The 13,275-nt window shown below is 41.9% G+C and overlaps 1 protein-coding gene across 3 annotated transcripts; it reads left to right on the forward strand.

Annotated features, from left to right (window-relative positions):
* The first annotated feature begins 122 nt into the window (after positions 1–122).
* On the forward strand, positions 123–10,821 carry LOC109874839 (type I phosphatidylinositol 4,5-bisphosphate 4-phosphatase-A). 3 transcript variants are annotated; one of them, XM_031810316.1, is made up of 8 exons: positions 123–358; positions 1,465–1,658; positions 1,907–2,013; positions 5,728–5,833; positions 6,156–6,208; positions 6,784–6,874; positions 7,236–7,349; positions 9,054–10,821. In XM_031810316.1, exons 1-8 carry the CDS (start codon positions 241–243, stop codon positions 9,129–9,131), a joined length of 861 nt encoding a protein of 286 aa, XP_031666176.1. In that variant the 5' UTR covers positions 123–240; the 3' UTR covers positions 9,132–10,821. The 3 variants fall into 3 exon arrangements, with proteins under 3 accessions (XP_031666176.1, XP_031666178.1, XP_031666177.1); XM_031810318.1 differs by having other exon boundaries at positions 124–358; positions 7,236–7,427; XM_031810317.1 differs by having other exon boundaries at positions 124–358; positions 7,236–10,821.
* Positions 10,822–13,275: the final 2,454 nt, after the last annotated feature.

Consider the following 13,275-nt stretch of genomic DNA (forward strand, 5'->3'; position numbering starts at 1 on the left):
CCTCTGCTATATTTTAGCATTACCATTCTTGTTTGTTACTATGCAATATGCTGTGTTATCATAGGCAGTTGTGGGCTGTGTTGACCAATTATGGGGAAGTGTGCATGGTCTGACTGTCACAGCAGCGAACGTGTGATCATGTGACGCATACGTTTCAGACAAAATCCTGGACACAACAATATAACGGCTCCATATCATTGCACTGCACGGTTCTGCTCCTCCCACGCCTTTGCTCTCGGTATGGCGGACGGTGAGAGGTCCCCGTTACTAGCAGATCTTGGAGATGGTGCTCTTGTCGGCGGTAACGGCGGAGTGTCACCGGGCTCGGCTCCCTATGGTTTACCAAATAAACCACAAAGTGAGTATCCATGGATGTTCTCCTACCTAGCCAAATCGTCGGTCCCTATGATTTGCAGATAGTCAAGAGCACGAAAGGTTGCTTTCCTGGTATCTACATGGACAGTATCTGGGGAGTGAATCGTGGTTGCTAGCCAGCTGTTGATGCAAGCATGCCTGTTAGCTAGCTAACTAGCGGTTAGCTGGCTGCTACGCCCATCAAACTGAATAACTAGCTAGTCACCTGGCTAGCTAGCTAATTGGCTATATTTTTGTAACGTTTTGGCATTTTCTGCATTTGTCGGCTAGTCCTCATAGTTGCAGGGATGTACTAAACAAACACCCATGATGTTTTATGTATGGAACTAACTATAACTTTGTCTACCCAAAGATTGCTAGCTGGCTAACTAAGTAGCCCAACTAGCTAATTGCTCAGTATAGTATGCAAGATACCAGGTGATCCACGTGTTATAATATTGTTGGTAATTCTGAGATATGTTAATGGCCTATTATAAAATTATAGCTAGTAGTGTAATATTTCTACAGTTATTTGAAGGTATACTGCCAGTGATGTCTGGCTAGCTAGTTTGCAAATCTCTGTATGTAACCAAAACACCTGATTTGATTGACACCGCTCTGGGCCACTAGGGAAGCTCATAATTACTGCAATATAAGACGACGAACAACGGAGACAGTAATTGGGAGGGGCTACTGTACTGAACTACATATTAGAACAGTGGCATGAGTTGGGTGGGTAAAACAGGTGTTTGTTCACAATATGCCTTTTAATGTATTTATTTACACACTTGTTTATTTGAAGTTATTTGTATAGTGGTAACTGCTGATTTCTGTCAATCGTACTACAGTTATGTTAAGTTCCATACACATGGGGGGAGAGAGAGGTTCCTGCAGTCCTTTTATATAGCTCATTTTCAGTTGGAACTCCAGAGTCAAATTCTGTGTGTAACCCTTTCTTGTTTCAGCGGCAGTGCACTACTCTGCCACAATGTGAAAATTTTTGTTAAGGCCTTAGTTATTTGAATGCACTGACTGTAAAGTTGCTATGAATAAGAGTGTCAGCTAAAATGACCAACATTTGAAATGTGCCTCCCTCTCTCTGTATTTCAGGCTTCCCTCCCTTCCCGAGCCCCACCCAGCCCTCAGTGCTCCTGGGGGAGGACCCTCCTCCGTACTCCCCCCTCACCTCCCCAGAGAGTGGCAGCGCGCCAGTCATCAGCTGTAGGGTGTGTCAGAGCCTCATCAGCGTGGAGGGGAAGCTCCACCAGCATGTGGTCAAGTGTGGGGTCTGCAACGAAGCTACGGTGGCTAACCTGTTTAGTGTTTACTTACCTGCATGTTTATTTAGGTTGCGTCTCAAATGTGCAATGTGTAGTGCACTACTTCTGACCAGAGCCCTCTGCATACCTTACATCTACCCGTGTGTTCATTTAGGTTGCGTTGCAAAATGGTTCTCTGATAATGACTTCTTCTTGTTTGGCTTGTTCCCCCTCTTCCTTCCTCTTCCTCTCGTCCCATTCCTCCTCTTGTGTGTCTCTGTCTCCCTCTGTAGCCCATCAAGAATGCACCAGCAGGGAAGAAGTATGTCCGCTGTCCCTGTAACTGTCTACTCATCTGCAAAGTCACCTCTCAGAGGATCGCCTGTCCCCGCCCCTACTGGTAGGGGGGCACATTTTTACCTATTTAGAAAACAAAAAGGGGTGATGATATTAATGAACAATTTCGATCCGAATGTGTAAACCGTTCAAACAGATCCACAAATAATGATATTGGACCTTAAACAGATTTGGCTCATTAATCTAATGGCCAAATAATGATGATCCACGCTGCTTTAAAAAATAGAAATATATATATATATATATATATATATATATCCAAATACATTTAAACTCAGTTTTTCACAATTCCTGACATTTAATCCTAGTAAAAAATAGCATGTTTTAGGTCAGTTGGGATCACTACTTTATTTTAAGAATGTGAAAGGTCAGAATAATAGAAGAGATAATGATTTGTTTCAGGTTTTTATTTTTTTCATCACATTCCCAGTGGGTCAGAAGTGTACATGCACTCAATTAGTATTTGGTAGCATTGCCTTTAAATTGTTTAACTTGGGTCAAATGTTTCAGGTAGCCTTCTACAAGCTTCCCACAATAAGTTGGGTGAATTTTGGCCCATTCCTCCTGACAGAGCTGGTGTCACTGAGTCAGGTTTGTAGGCCTACTTGCTCGCACACACTTTTTCAGTTCTGCCCACAAATGTTCTATAGGATTGAGGTCAGGGCTTTGTGATGGCCACTCCAATACCTTTACTTTGCTGTCCTTAAGCCATTTTGCCACAACTTTGGAAGTATGCTTGGGATCATTGTCCATTTGCGACCAAGCTTTAACTTCCTGACTGATGTCTTGAGATGTTGCTTCAATATATCCACATAATTTCCCTCCCTCATGATGCCATCTATTTTGTGAAGTGCACCAGTCCCTCCTGCAGCAAAGCACCCCCACAACATGATGCTGCCACCCGTGTGCTTCATGTTTGGGATGGTGTTCTTCGGCTTGCAAGCCTCCCTCTTTTCCCTCCAAACATAACGATGGTCATTATGGCCAAACAGTTGTATTTTGTTTCATCAGGCCAGAGGACATTTCTCCAAAAAGTACCATCTTTGTCCCCATGTGCAGTTGCAACCAGTAGTCTGGCTTTTTAATGGCGGTTTTGGAGCAGTGGCTTCTTCCGTGCTGAGCGGCCTTTCAGGTTATGTCGATATAGGAATAGTTTTACTGTGGAAATAGATACTTTTGTACCTGTTTCCTCCAGCATCTTCACAAGGTCCTTTGCTGTTCTGGTTATAGATTTGCACTTTTCGCACCAAAGTACGTTCATCTCTAGGAGACAGAGACATGCGTGGTCCCATGGTGTTTATACTTGCGTACTATTGTTTGTACAGATGAACACGGTACCTTCAGGGGGTTTTGAAATTGCTCCCATGGATGAACCAGACTTGTGGAGGTCTACAAGTCTTTTTTTTCCCCCCTCCCCATAATGTCAAGCAAAGATGCACTGAGTCTGAAGGTAGACCTTGAAATACGTCCACAGGTACACCTCCAATTGACTCAAATGATGTCAATTAGCTTATCAGAAGCTTCTAAAGCCATGGACATAATTTTCTGTAATTTTCCATGCAGTTTAAAGGCACGGTCGACCTTGTGTATGTAAACTTCTGACCCACTAGAATTGTGATACAGTGAAATAACCTGTCTGTAAACAATTGTTGGAAAAATTACTTGTCATGCACAAAGTAGATGTCCTAACCGACTTGCCAAAACTATAGTTTGTTAACAAGACATTTGTGGAGTGGTTGAAACACTTAGGTTGGAGTCATTAAAACTTGTTTATGTAAACTTCTGACTTCAACTATAGATATATCTCGCTCTTACAAGCAATACATGACTCAATTATTATGGTGAGAGATTATAATACGGTTTTAAGTACCTCAATCGACCTTAAAGGAAATCACACTACAAATTATTACCCTCATGCACTTAAGGAAATGACAAATATTATGGACATTTTGGATATATGAAGGCTTAAATATCCTGACCTAGTAAGATATACATGGAGGAGGTTTAATATCCTGACCTAGTGAGATATACAGTGCCTTGCGAAAGTATTTGGCCCCCTTGAACTTTGCGACCTTTTGCCATATTTCAGGCTTCAAACATAAAGATATAAAACTGTATTTTTTTGTGAAGAATGGGGACACAATCATGAAGTGGAACGACATTTATTGGATATTTCAAACTTTTTTAACAAATCAAAAACTGAAAAATTGGGCGTGCAAAATTATTCAGCCCCCTTTACTTTCAGTGCAGCAAACTCTCTCCAGAAGTTCAGTGAGGATCTCTGAATGATCCAATGTTGACCTAAATGACTAATGATGATATATACAATCCACCTGTGTGTAATCAAGTCTCCGTATAAATGCACCTGCACTGTGATAGTCTCAGAGGTCCGTTTAAAGCGCAGAGACATAAGATACTTATGTTTTTCAGTTTTTATTTGATAAATTTGCAAAAATTACAAAACCTTTTTCTGCTTTGTTTATTATGGGGTATTGTGTGTAGATTGGGGGGGGGGGGGGGGGAGCAATTTTAATACATTTTAGATTAAGACAAATGTAATGATGTGGAAACACTAAAGGGGTCTGAATTCTTTCCGAATGCACTTGTTTTTGGTCGCAGGTTCAAGAAAGGCAACATTTACCTGGTGTTAACTCTGCAAATTGCCCTGCTGAGTGATTTGGAAATTCCATTGATCAATAATATAATACTTTTATCAAAAATGTTTCTTTTAATTTACAATCAGCAGAAACTGTTAGAATAGACATGTTCAGAACCTTTGAAACGTCACAGCACAGTTGAAAAATATATGGCAAATAGTATTCCTTTGACCTCATGGCTTGGATTTTGCTCCGATATGCATTGTCAACTGTGGAACCTTTTTTATATAGACAGGTTTGTGCCTTTCCAAATTATGTCCAATCAATAAAATTTACCACAGATGCACCTGAGCCTCGAGTCTCAGAGCAAAGGGTGTGAATACTTACGTTAATAAGGTATTTTAGGTTCTTATTTGCAAACCTGGTTTCTCTTCGTCATTATGGGGTATTGTGTGTAGATTGATTAAATCACTTTTTCCCGCAATCTTAGAATAAGGCTGTGACGTAACAAAAAGGGGAAGGGGTCTGAATATTTTCCGAATGCACCATATGACCGAAATGGCTCCCAATTCCCTATAATAATGCACTACTTTTAACCAGAGCCATATGGGTTCTGGTCAAAAGTAGTGCACTATATAGGGAATAGGGTGCCATTTCGAATGCACCCACTGCCTGGGTATGGAGATAGTTTGTCCAGGTGGCATGTTGTCTACTTGGTGAATACAATTGATATAGCATTTGAAACCCCTTAATTCACACTGATACTAGTACGTCAAGGGCTGCGTTAGGCTAACCCAGGCCCCTAGATAAGTTTGTTGCCCGGTATGGAACTTGCGCTCAGTTGCATTTAAACCTAGCTAGTAATACTGACTTAGACTGAACAGAAAGGTAAGGTAAGCCCTGCTGTTTTCTCTTCTTCCTGGCACTGACTATGCTGATAACTGCTATTTGGAGAAAGGGTCTACTGGCAATGACTGTTTGTTGTTTTTCCCTACTATAATCAGTGGAACGCACTGACTGGAAGTCACTCTGGATAAGATCATCTGCTAAATTACTCAAATTTGATGTTTGTTTTCCTGTGTAGTAACGCTGTTGTATTTGAACCTAGCTAGTAATACGGACTTAGACTGAACAGTGAGTTATGTGATTGTGCTCCCCAGTAAGAGGATAATTAACCTGGGTCCAGTCCACCCTGGTCCAGCCAGCCCTGAACCCCAGCCGGCCGGAGCTCGCGTCTCCTGTGGACACTGCAACAACACTTTCCTGGTATGACCCTTCACCTCTCTCAAAGCCAGTGTGTGTATATAGGCTCTATCTCAATGAGTCATTCCATGATTCCTCACATCCTCTCTTGACTGTTAAGGAGGAGAAGGTTCCTCCCCCTTAGACCTTCTTGTCCAATGCATTTTCAGAAGGATGCGAGGAAAAGGAATCTAGGAAAGATGATTTTGAGAGAGCCACATTGTACACCAAAACACTTATGAAGGCAAGGAATTCTTGAATGTTGCTAACATGGATAATACTCTACTGGACAATTGAATTGATGTAAATATTATAAGGTACATGAGTTTCTTGCAATGTGTTTCAGTGGACAGAGTTTACTGACAGGACACTTGCCAGGTGCCCACACTGCAGGAAAGTGTGAGTACCGATTTGGTTTCTCTGTCCATAGGCTGCTCGGTCAATACAGCTGTGGTTATACCACAATTATGCTCAAGATGAAGTCCTTCAGTGGTGGCTGGTGGCACTTAAAATCGGAGGACAGACTCCTAGTAAACATTGGAACGGAATCAATGGAACTTTTCAAACGTATGTTTTCCATGTGTCTGATTCCATTCCAGCTAATAATGAGTCGTCCTTTCCACAGCAGCCTCCACTGATGTCCTTCATAGTATATGTTTAATATGTATGTGTCCCCTTGTGGGCTGTAGCCAGTTGTCAGCAGTCGGTCAGATTCCCATAGCATTAGTCTTCAGCATAAGCTCCTTACAGTCTTGTGTGCAACATCTCAAGTCTGAGCTCAGTGATTCTTACGTAACCTTTTGTTAGTGTGACTTGCTTCATCAACTAATAATTTAAACCTATTAAGTTCCTCTATTACCATAAAAATGCTTTTGGACAGCCGAAGCAAGTCACAACAATTTCTGGTTATATTTCATGTAAAAAAAATTTTTAACCATTTCCCCTTCTCTTTTATCATGCCCTTCGACATGCAGCTCCTCTATTGGTCAGAGGTACCCTCGAAGGCGGAGCTTGTGGTGTATTCTACTATGCTTGCTTTTCAGCATCTCCACTGCTGGGCTGGTGGTGAGTACACACTTCCACACTGTCCACTCTACATGACACGCCAGGCGATGACATCACAATAAAAACAAACCCCCAAGAACACAATGTTTAAAAAAAATGCATAATATCTGTCCTCTTTCACAACTACTGCCTCTGCCACGCCAATTCACCTAAGAACTTTTTTAGCTAAGGAAAAACCTTGCATGTGTCTTGCATCTACGGCTCTCTGTTCTCTCTCCTTTTGTCTTTGTCTCTGTGTGTTCTGTGCTGCAGGTGGCTACGTTACATGACACATTGTCAGAGTCCTATCAGAAACACACCGCCCTTCTTAGCCTTGTAACATGCTGCGTCTCTAAGTTTTCTTCCTCTCTCTGTTTTGCAGGCAGGTACGTGGGTGAAGGCCCAGGCCTACGGGGGTATCTATGCCTCCTGGGCCATGCTGATCCTGCTGGTACTCCTGACCCTGGGTCGGGCTCTATACTGGGCCTGCATGCCTGTTAGTGAGCCCCTACAGAACTTCACATAGACACACACGCAGGCGTAGGGTGACGTTGCCCCTAGACGCTGATCTTGGGTCAGTTTTGCAATTTCCCCACTAATGGTTAAGGTCAGGATTGTGGGAAGGGACGCTGATCCTAGATCTGTACCTAGGGTGAACTTCACCCTTGAGTAGGGCTGGGCGATATATTGAATTAATTTGATGTTTTTGCGCGTTATTCCAAATGCCTGTATCGGAAGAAGCTAGTTAGTTTATTTATCGTTTTTCTGAGCGTTTATGTCCTCTTGTTCTCATGTTGTCTTGTCTCCTTCGCTCCGTCTGTGCTGTGCACCTTCCCATTTATACCAGAGATCTGTATATAATGACAAGCTGCGTATGTCTCCGCTATAACAATGGGAGTTGTTGTCCCAAAGGCGGGAAAGCAGCCGATTTAAGCTTAGGTAAAAAAAACATAGAAACGCATTGGGCTTATTTTGGTGAGCAAAACCTCTCGCTTCGCCTCTTCCTCTCTGTTTACACACACACACACCAAGCCCCTCCCCCTGTCACACAACAACCTCTCTGACAAGCGGTTTCAACCTGATATTTGTGTTTAAGCTCCAACAGAATCGGTCGTATGGACACCAAGAAACATTGCAACATTATTTTAGTGTAAGAGGAGAAGTTATCCTTTTCAACCATACCCTTTTCATGTCAACTGCTCAAATTACGCGCAGAGCAGACGCTACTAAAACAGGAGTATCAATGAACATCTATTCTAGAAAATACATGTTGCATGTGGCATCACTGTTATACTAGCTGTCTAGCTTTTATAAATGTGCAATAAGCAAAAAAACACAATTTATATGAACTAGTTCTCTTTATGAGATATGGTTGGCCACTTGATTTCCACATCTGAACAAAGTGGACAGACTAGCGTTCTGTTCCAACAATTGGAGACGGACAGAAGGGTGTGTTCATAACAATTCAATTGTTTTGCTTTGTTAGATAGCTAATCCAAGTCGGCTAAACTTGAAATCAGAAAGATTAGTTGGCTACTCAGTAGCACGTGGGCTTGTGCTTGAGAGATTGTGAGATGTGTTTTAATTTTCCATAATGCCTGCTACAAGAAGTTGGTCATTATTCGGGAATGTGTATTATACTTGGTTCTGGTTACATTTGTAAACGAAAAGGGCATTTTCATAGATCGACTTGGATGTCAGATCAGTGATTTATTTTTTAAAAAGCAGGTTAAACTGTTTTGATAAAATAATGAAGTTGTTAGTGGGTCTGACGATTGTAGGCTCATATTTAGCCTAGATGTAATTTTACGAGCCCTGACTTAATTATTATTTATTTCTGACTGTTTGTAATCTGGAGTATTTGACCTTTTAATTGTACAACAAAGCTTATTTAGAGAACATAAACAATCTAGGTGTGTGTGTATATATACATATATAGGTATCGTATATCGTCCATAAGATATGATTTTTGAGCCTTATCGCCCAGCCCTCCCCTGGAGCCTTTTATTCATTTAACTAAAATCAAAACAAGAAGTTCCCCTCCTTCCCTTTAATATTTTGTCATTGTGTTTCCAAACTGGATGATGAATAATATCCTAAAAGAGCAGTAGCTTGACTTCTACATTTACTTATGAATTGATGAGTAGTTCGCTTTAACATGTTCAACTACTTTCCTTTCCCTGTTTTAATCGTTGCTTAGGCCAGTCTCTCTATGGCAGGCGCTGGCAGCCACACCAGAGCCTCCTATCATGGCATGGCTGAGTGGAACCAAGTCTAAAAATGATGACATAGCCCTCGGATAAGACTGCTCCTCCGCAACCCTGAATATATGTTCTGTTTTTGGGGCATTTCACATGAGATTCATTCATTTGTTTTGGAAAACCCTTGAAGCACTGTTGAAAGGCAAATTAAGCTAAATTGAGGCAAGTGTAAGGTGAACACCACCTAAATTACTCTCCTTCCCCCAGACATAGAGCTGGGTTTGAAGGGAGGTTAGGATTGTGTCCCAAAGGGCACCCTATTCCCTAAAATAGTGCACTACTTGTGACCAGGGCTCAGTCTGGTCGATGGTCAGAAGTAGTGTACTATATTGGGGATAGGGTGCCTATTGGGTTGCTTGCTAGGGCATCGTCAGAGTGAGGTCTGTATATGTTGGAGTCTATTTATGCTGCATAGTCTGTCTGTGGGAGTGTTTGTCTTTGATCCAAAGCAGCTTAGAAGCCTTAAAGAAGTTGGAGGAAAAGATTAAACAATTTGACTGGACACACACACACACACACACACGTATGTATGTACACACTCATTCCCCACACATAGCAACATTTGGAGAGTCCCTGTAGTGGTATGCAGCCAGTGTGAAAAAGCATCTCTCCTCAAGGACTTCAGTTTATACACAAGTTTGTTGCAAGTGATCTGATCATCTCTTTATTGTGCTCTTGGTTAATATTGTTTTCTTATCCCTCTAAGAGCTAACAAGTGAGGTCAACATGAGCTCTCAGTGGAACTCATAGAGATGTACTAGAGAGCTTCAGGTGGTGAAAGCCCACCATGGATCTGCCCATGTTAGAGAAAGAACTATGCTCTCTTTCCAACTCTATGGTCTTACTACACTAAATGTACTATGATGAGGCCCTGGTGACAGAGGCAGGCTGTGGTTGTTGTAGACCCCTTACTCTTCTAGTGGTGCGCTAAATAGGGAGTAGGGTGCCGTTAGGGATTCAGTCAGGGTAAGAGAAAACGGTTGCTGAAGATAATCTAGACACACTACCTGCATGTTGAAACACACTTCATCTAACCATATATCCTGTCTGTGGTTCGGATGTGGTCATAGTTATTTATTTATTTTACAGCAATGTTAATTTTTTTCTGTTTTAATTGTACATATATTTCTTGTTGTTCATGTCAGAGTAATTATTGCTACGCCGATATTGCACTTGTGTGCATAACACTACATGATTTGATTCTTGGATAACTTTTTTTTTTTAAATTGTTTTGTTAATCAATATCAATAAGGTAATTTTTGCAACCCTTGTTACTTATTTTAACGGGATTCTGCACAGTTGTTAGATATTTGACTTACTAACACATTAAGTCTCTGGACACGGGAACGTGTACAGACCTTAACCACACACGTGTACAGACCTTAACCACACACATTCCTCATTTACATACAGACAATCAATCATTTAAACCACAAATGGCATCATTTTAAACACACACACACTGAGTGACAAACGGATGGACACACGTACAGCTCTTTGAGATGGTTACCCTGCTTGACAGAACTGTGACGGTAGCAGTAATAGATATTTTAAAATATCTTGTTATTTATTATAATGATCATGTTTTAATCATGATTATTATGTACAATATTGATCATGTTAATGATGCCAATAATCAACAACCTGGCTGATGCTCATATCAGAGTTTGTTTACACACAATAAAGACATGATGTATGAAAATATCAGAATGCGTTTTAGTTTTTTTTTAAAATTTTTTATATATTTCTTTTGTGTTTTCCTTTTTAAAACCGTTTACTACAACAAAATAAATCACAATACCAGACAATGAAAACCTAACAGTGGCATTACAGATACTCAGACACATTCACAGGCTGTTTTATAATGGAATTACAGTGTCAATTACATTCTATTCAAATGAGAAGTTGAGGTTCCATGATGCTTTGTGTTGTGCACCAGTGATCAAAGTGTCAAAACATTTTATGACCACACATGAACACCTAACCTGGCTTCTTTTGGGCTCTTGAGTTTCATTATTTCGTTGACACGAGATGGAAGGATTAGTAACATTCAAAAACTTAAAAAAATTCGAATAAAAAAAGAGCTCCCTGGAGAGAGAGAACGTGGAAGGGGGTAGAGAAGTCCAGCAGGGAAAAAAGAAGTGCCCACGTTCCAAATGGGACCCTATTCCCTATGTAGTGCACTACTCTTGACCAGGGCCCTATTGGGCCTGCACTATACAGGGAATATGGTGCCATTTGGGACATGACCGAGGGAAGAGAAGACAACTGTTCCTCAAGCCTTCTGGCTGAAGTGGCTTTAGCTTGGAGGGTACCATCGAGAGCAGCCTGACCAGTTGCATCACCGCCTGATTTGGCAACTGCTCGGCATCTGACCGTAAGGCGCTACAGAGGGTAGTGCGTACGGCCCAGTACATCACTGGGGCCAAGCATCCTGCCATCCAGGACCTATATTATAGGCTGTGTCAGAGGAAAGCCCATAAAATTGTCACGAGACTCCAGTCGTACTGTTTTCTCAGCTACCGCACGGCAAGCGATACCGGAGCGCCAAGTCTAGGACCAAAAGGCTCCTTAGCAGCTTCTACCCCCAAGCCATAAGACTGCTGAACAATTAATCAAATGGCCACCAGACTATTTACATTGACCCCCTCCTCCCCCGCCCCCCAATTCGTTTTGTTCACTGCTGCTACTCGCTGCTTATCTATGCGTAGTCACTTCACCCCTACCTACACGTACAAATTACCTCGACTAACCTGTCTCCCTGCACATTGACTGTACCGGTACCCCCTGTATATAGCCTCCACATTGACTGTACCGGTACCCCCTGTATATAGCCTCCACATTGACTGTACCGGTATCCCCTGTATATAGCCTCCACATTGACTGTACCGGTACCCCCTGTATATAGCCTCCACATTGACTGTACCGGTACCCCCTGTATATAGCCTCCACATTGACTGTACCGGTACCCCCTGTATATAGCCTCCACATTGACTGTACCGGTACCCCCTGTATATAGCCTCCACATTGACTGTACCGGTACCCCCTGTATATAGCCTCCACATTGACTGTACCGGTACCCCCTGTATATAGCCTCCACATTGACTGTACCGGTACCCCCTGTATATAGCCTCCACATTGACTGTACCGGTACCCCCTGTATATAGCCTCCACATTGACTCTGTACCGGTACCCCCTGTATATAGCCTCCACATTGACTGTACCGGTACCCCCTGTATATAGCCTCCACATTGACTGAACCGGTACCCCTCATTATTGTTATTTTATTGTTATTTTATTGTGTTACTTTTTATTCTTTTGTACTTTATTTGGTGAATATTTTCTTAACTCTTCTTGAACTGCACTGTTGATTAAGGGCCTGTAAGTAAGCAGTTCATGGTAAAGTCCACTTGTAGTATTTGGCGCATGTGACAAATACATTTTGATTTGATTATCTTTAGTCTTGGGGTGGCAGGTAGCCTAGTGGTTAGAGCGTTGGACTAGTAACCGAAAGGTTGCAAGATCAAATCCCTGAGCTGACAAGGTAAAAATCTGTCGTTCTGCCCCTGAACAAGTTAATCCACTGTTCCTAGGCCATCCTTGAAAATAAGAATTTTAACTGACTTGCCTAGTTAAATAAATAAATAGTCTTTAGCTCAGAGGGCATTGTCTTTTTACCAGGTAAGTCAGTTAAGAACAAATTCTTATTTTCAGTGATGGCCTAGGAACAGTGGATTAACTGCCTGTTCAAGGGCAGAACGACAGATTTTGTACCTTGTCAGCTCGGGGATTTGAACTTGCAACCTTTCAGTTACTAGTCCAATGCTCTAACCACTAGGCTACACTGCCACCCCATCTTTAGCTCGCTAGCCCTTCTGCTAGGTCCTGTTAAACACACAGATTCTCACTCACACTTTGCCTCCCATACACACATGATGAGAATTGACAGTCCCACTAAACTCATTGTCTGTATATGACCCCCCCATCCTGTACATCATACATTCCCTCATCCATTATGTTAAGCAAAGCAGGCTGCACCCTTTTCTTGTTTTTAAAATGTATGGATAGCCAGGGGCACACTCTAACACTCAGACATCATTTAAAGAAGATGCATTTGTGTTTAGTGAGTCTGCCAGATCAGAGGCAGAAGGGATGGCCATG

Source organism: Oncorhynchus kisutch, linkage group LG30, assembly GCF_002021735.2.
Source record: "Oncorhynchus kisutch isolate 150728-3 linkage group LG30, Okis_V2, whole genome shotgun sequence".
NCBI classification, from domain to species: Eukaryota; Metazoa; Chordata; class Actinopteri; order Salmoniformes; family Salmonidae; genus Oncorhynchus; species Oncorhynchus kisutch.

Coding starts and splice junctions, on each gene's coding strand:
- LOC109874839 (XM_031810316.1), top strand. CDS start 241: ATGGCGGACGGTGAGAGGTCCCCGTTACTAGCAGATCTTGGAGATGGT. Junction 359..1,464: donor TTTACCAAATAAACCACAAA/GTGAGTATCCAT, acceptor TCTGTATTTCAG/GCTTCCCTCCCTTCCCGAGC. Junction 5,834..6,155: donor ACTGCAACAACACTTTCCTG/GTATGACCCTTC, acceptor AATGTGTTTCAG/TGGACAGAGTTTACTGACAG.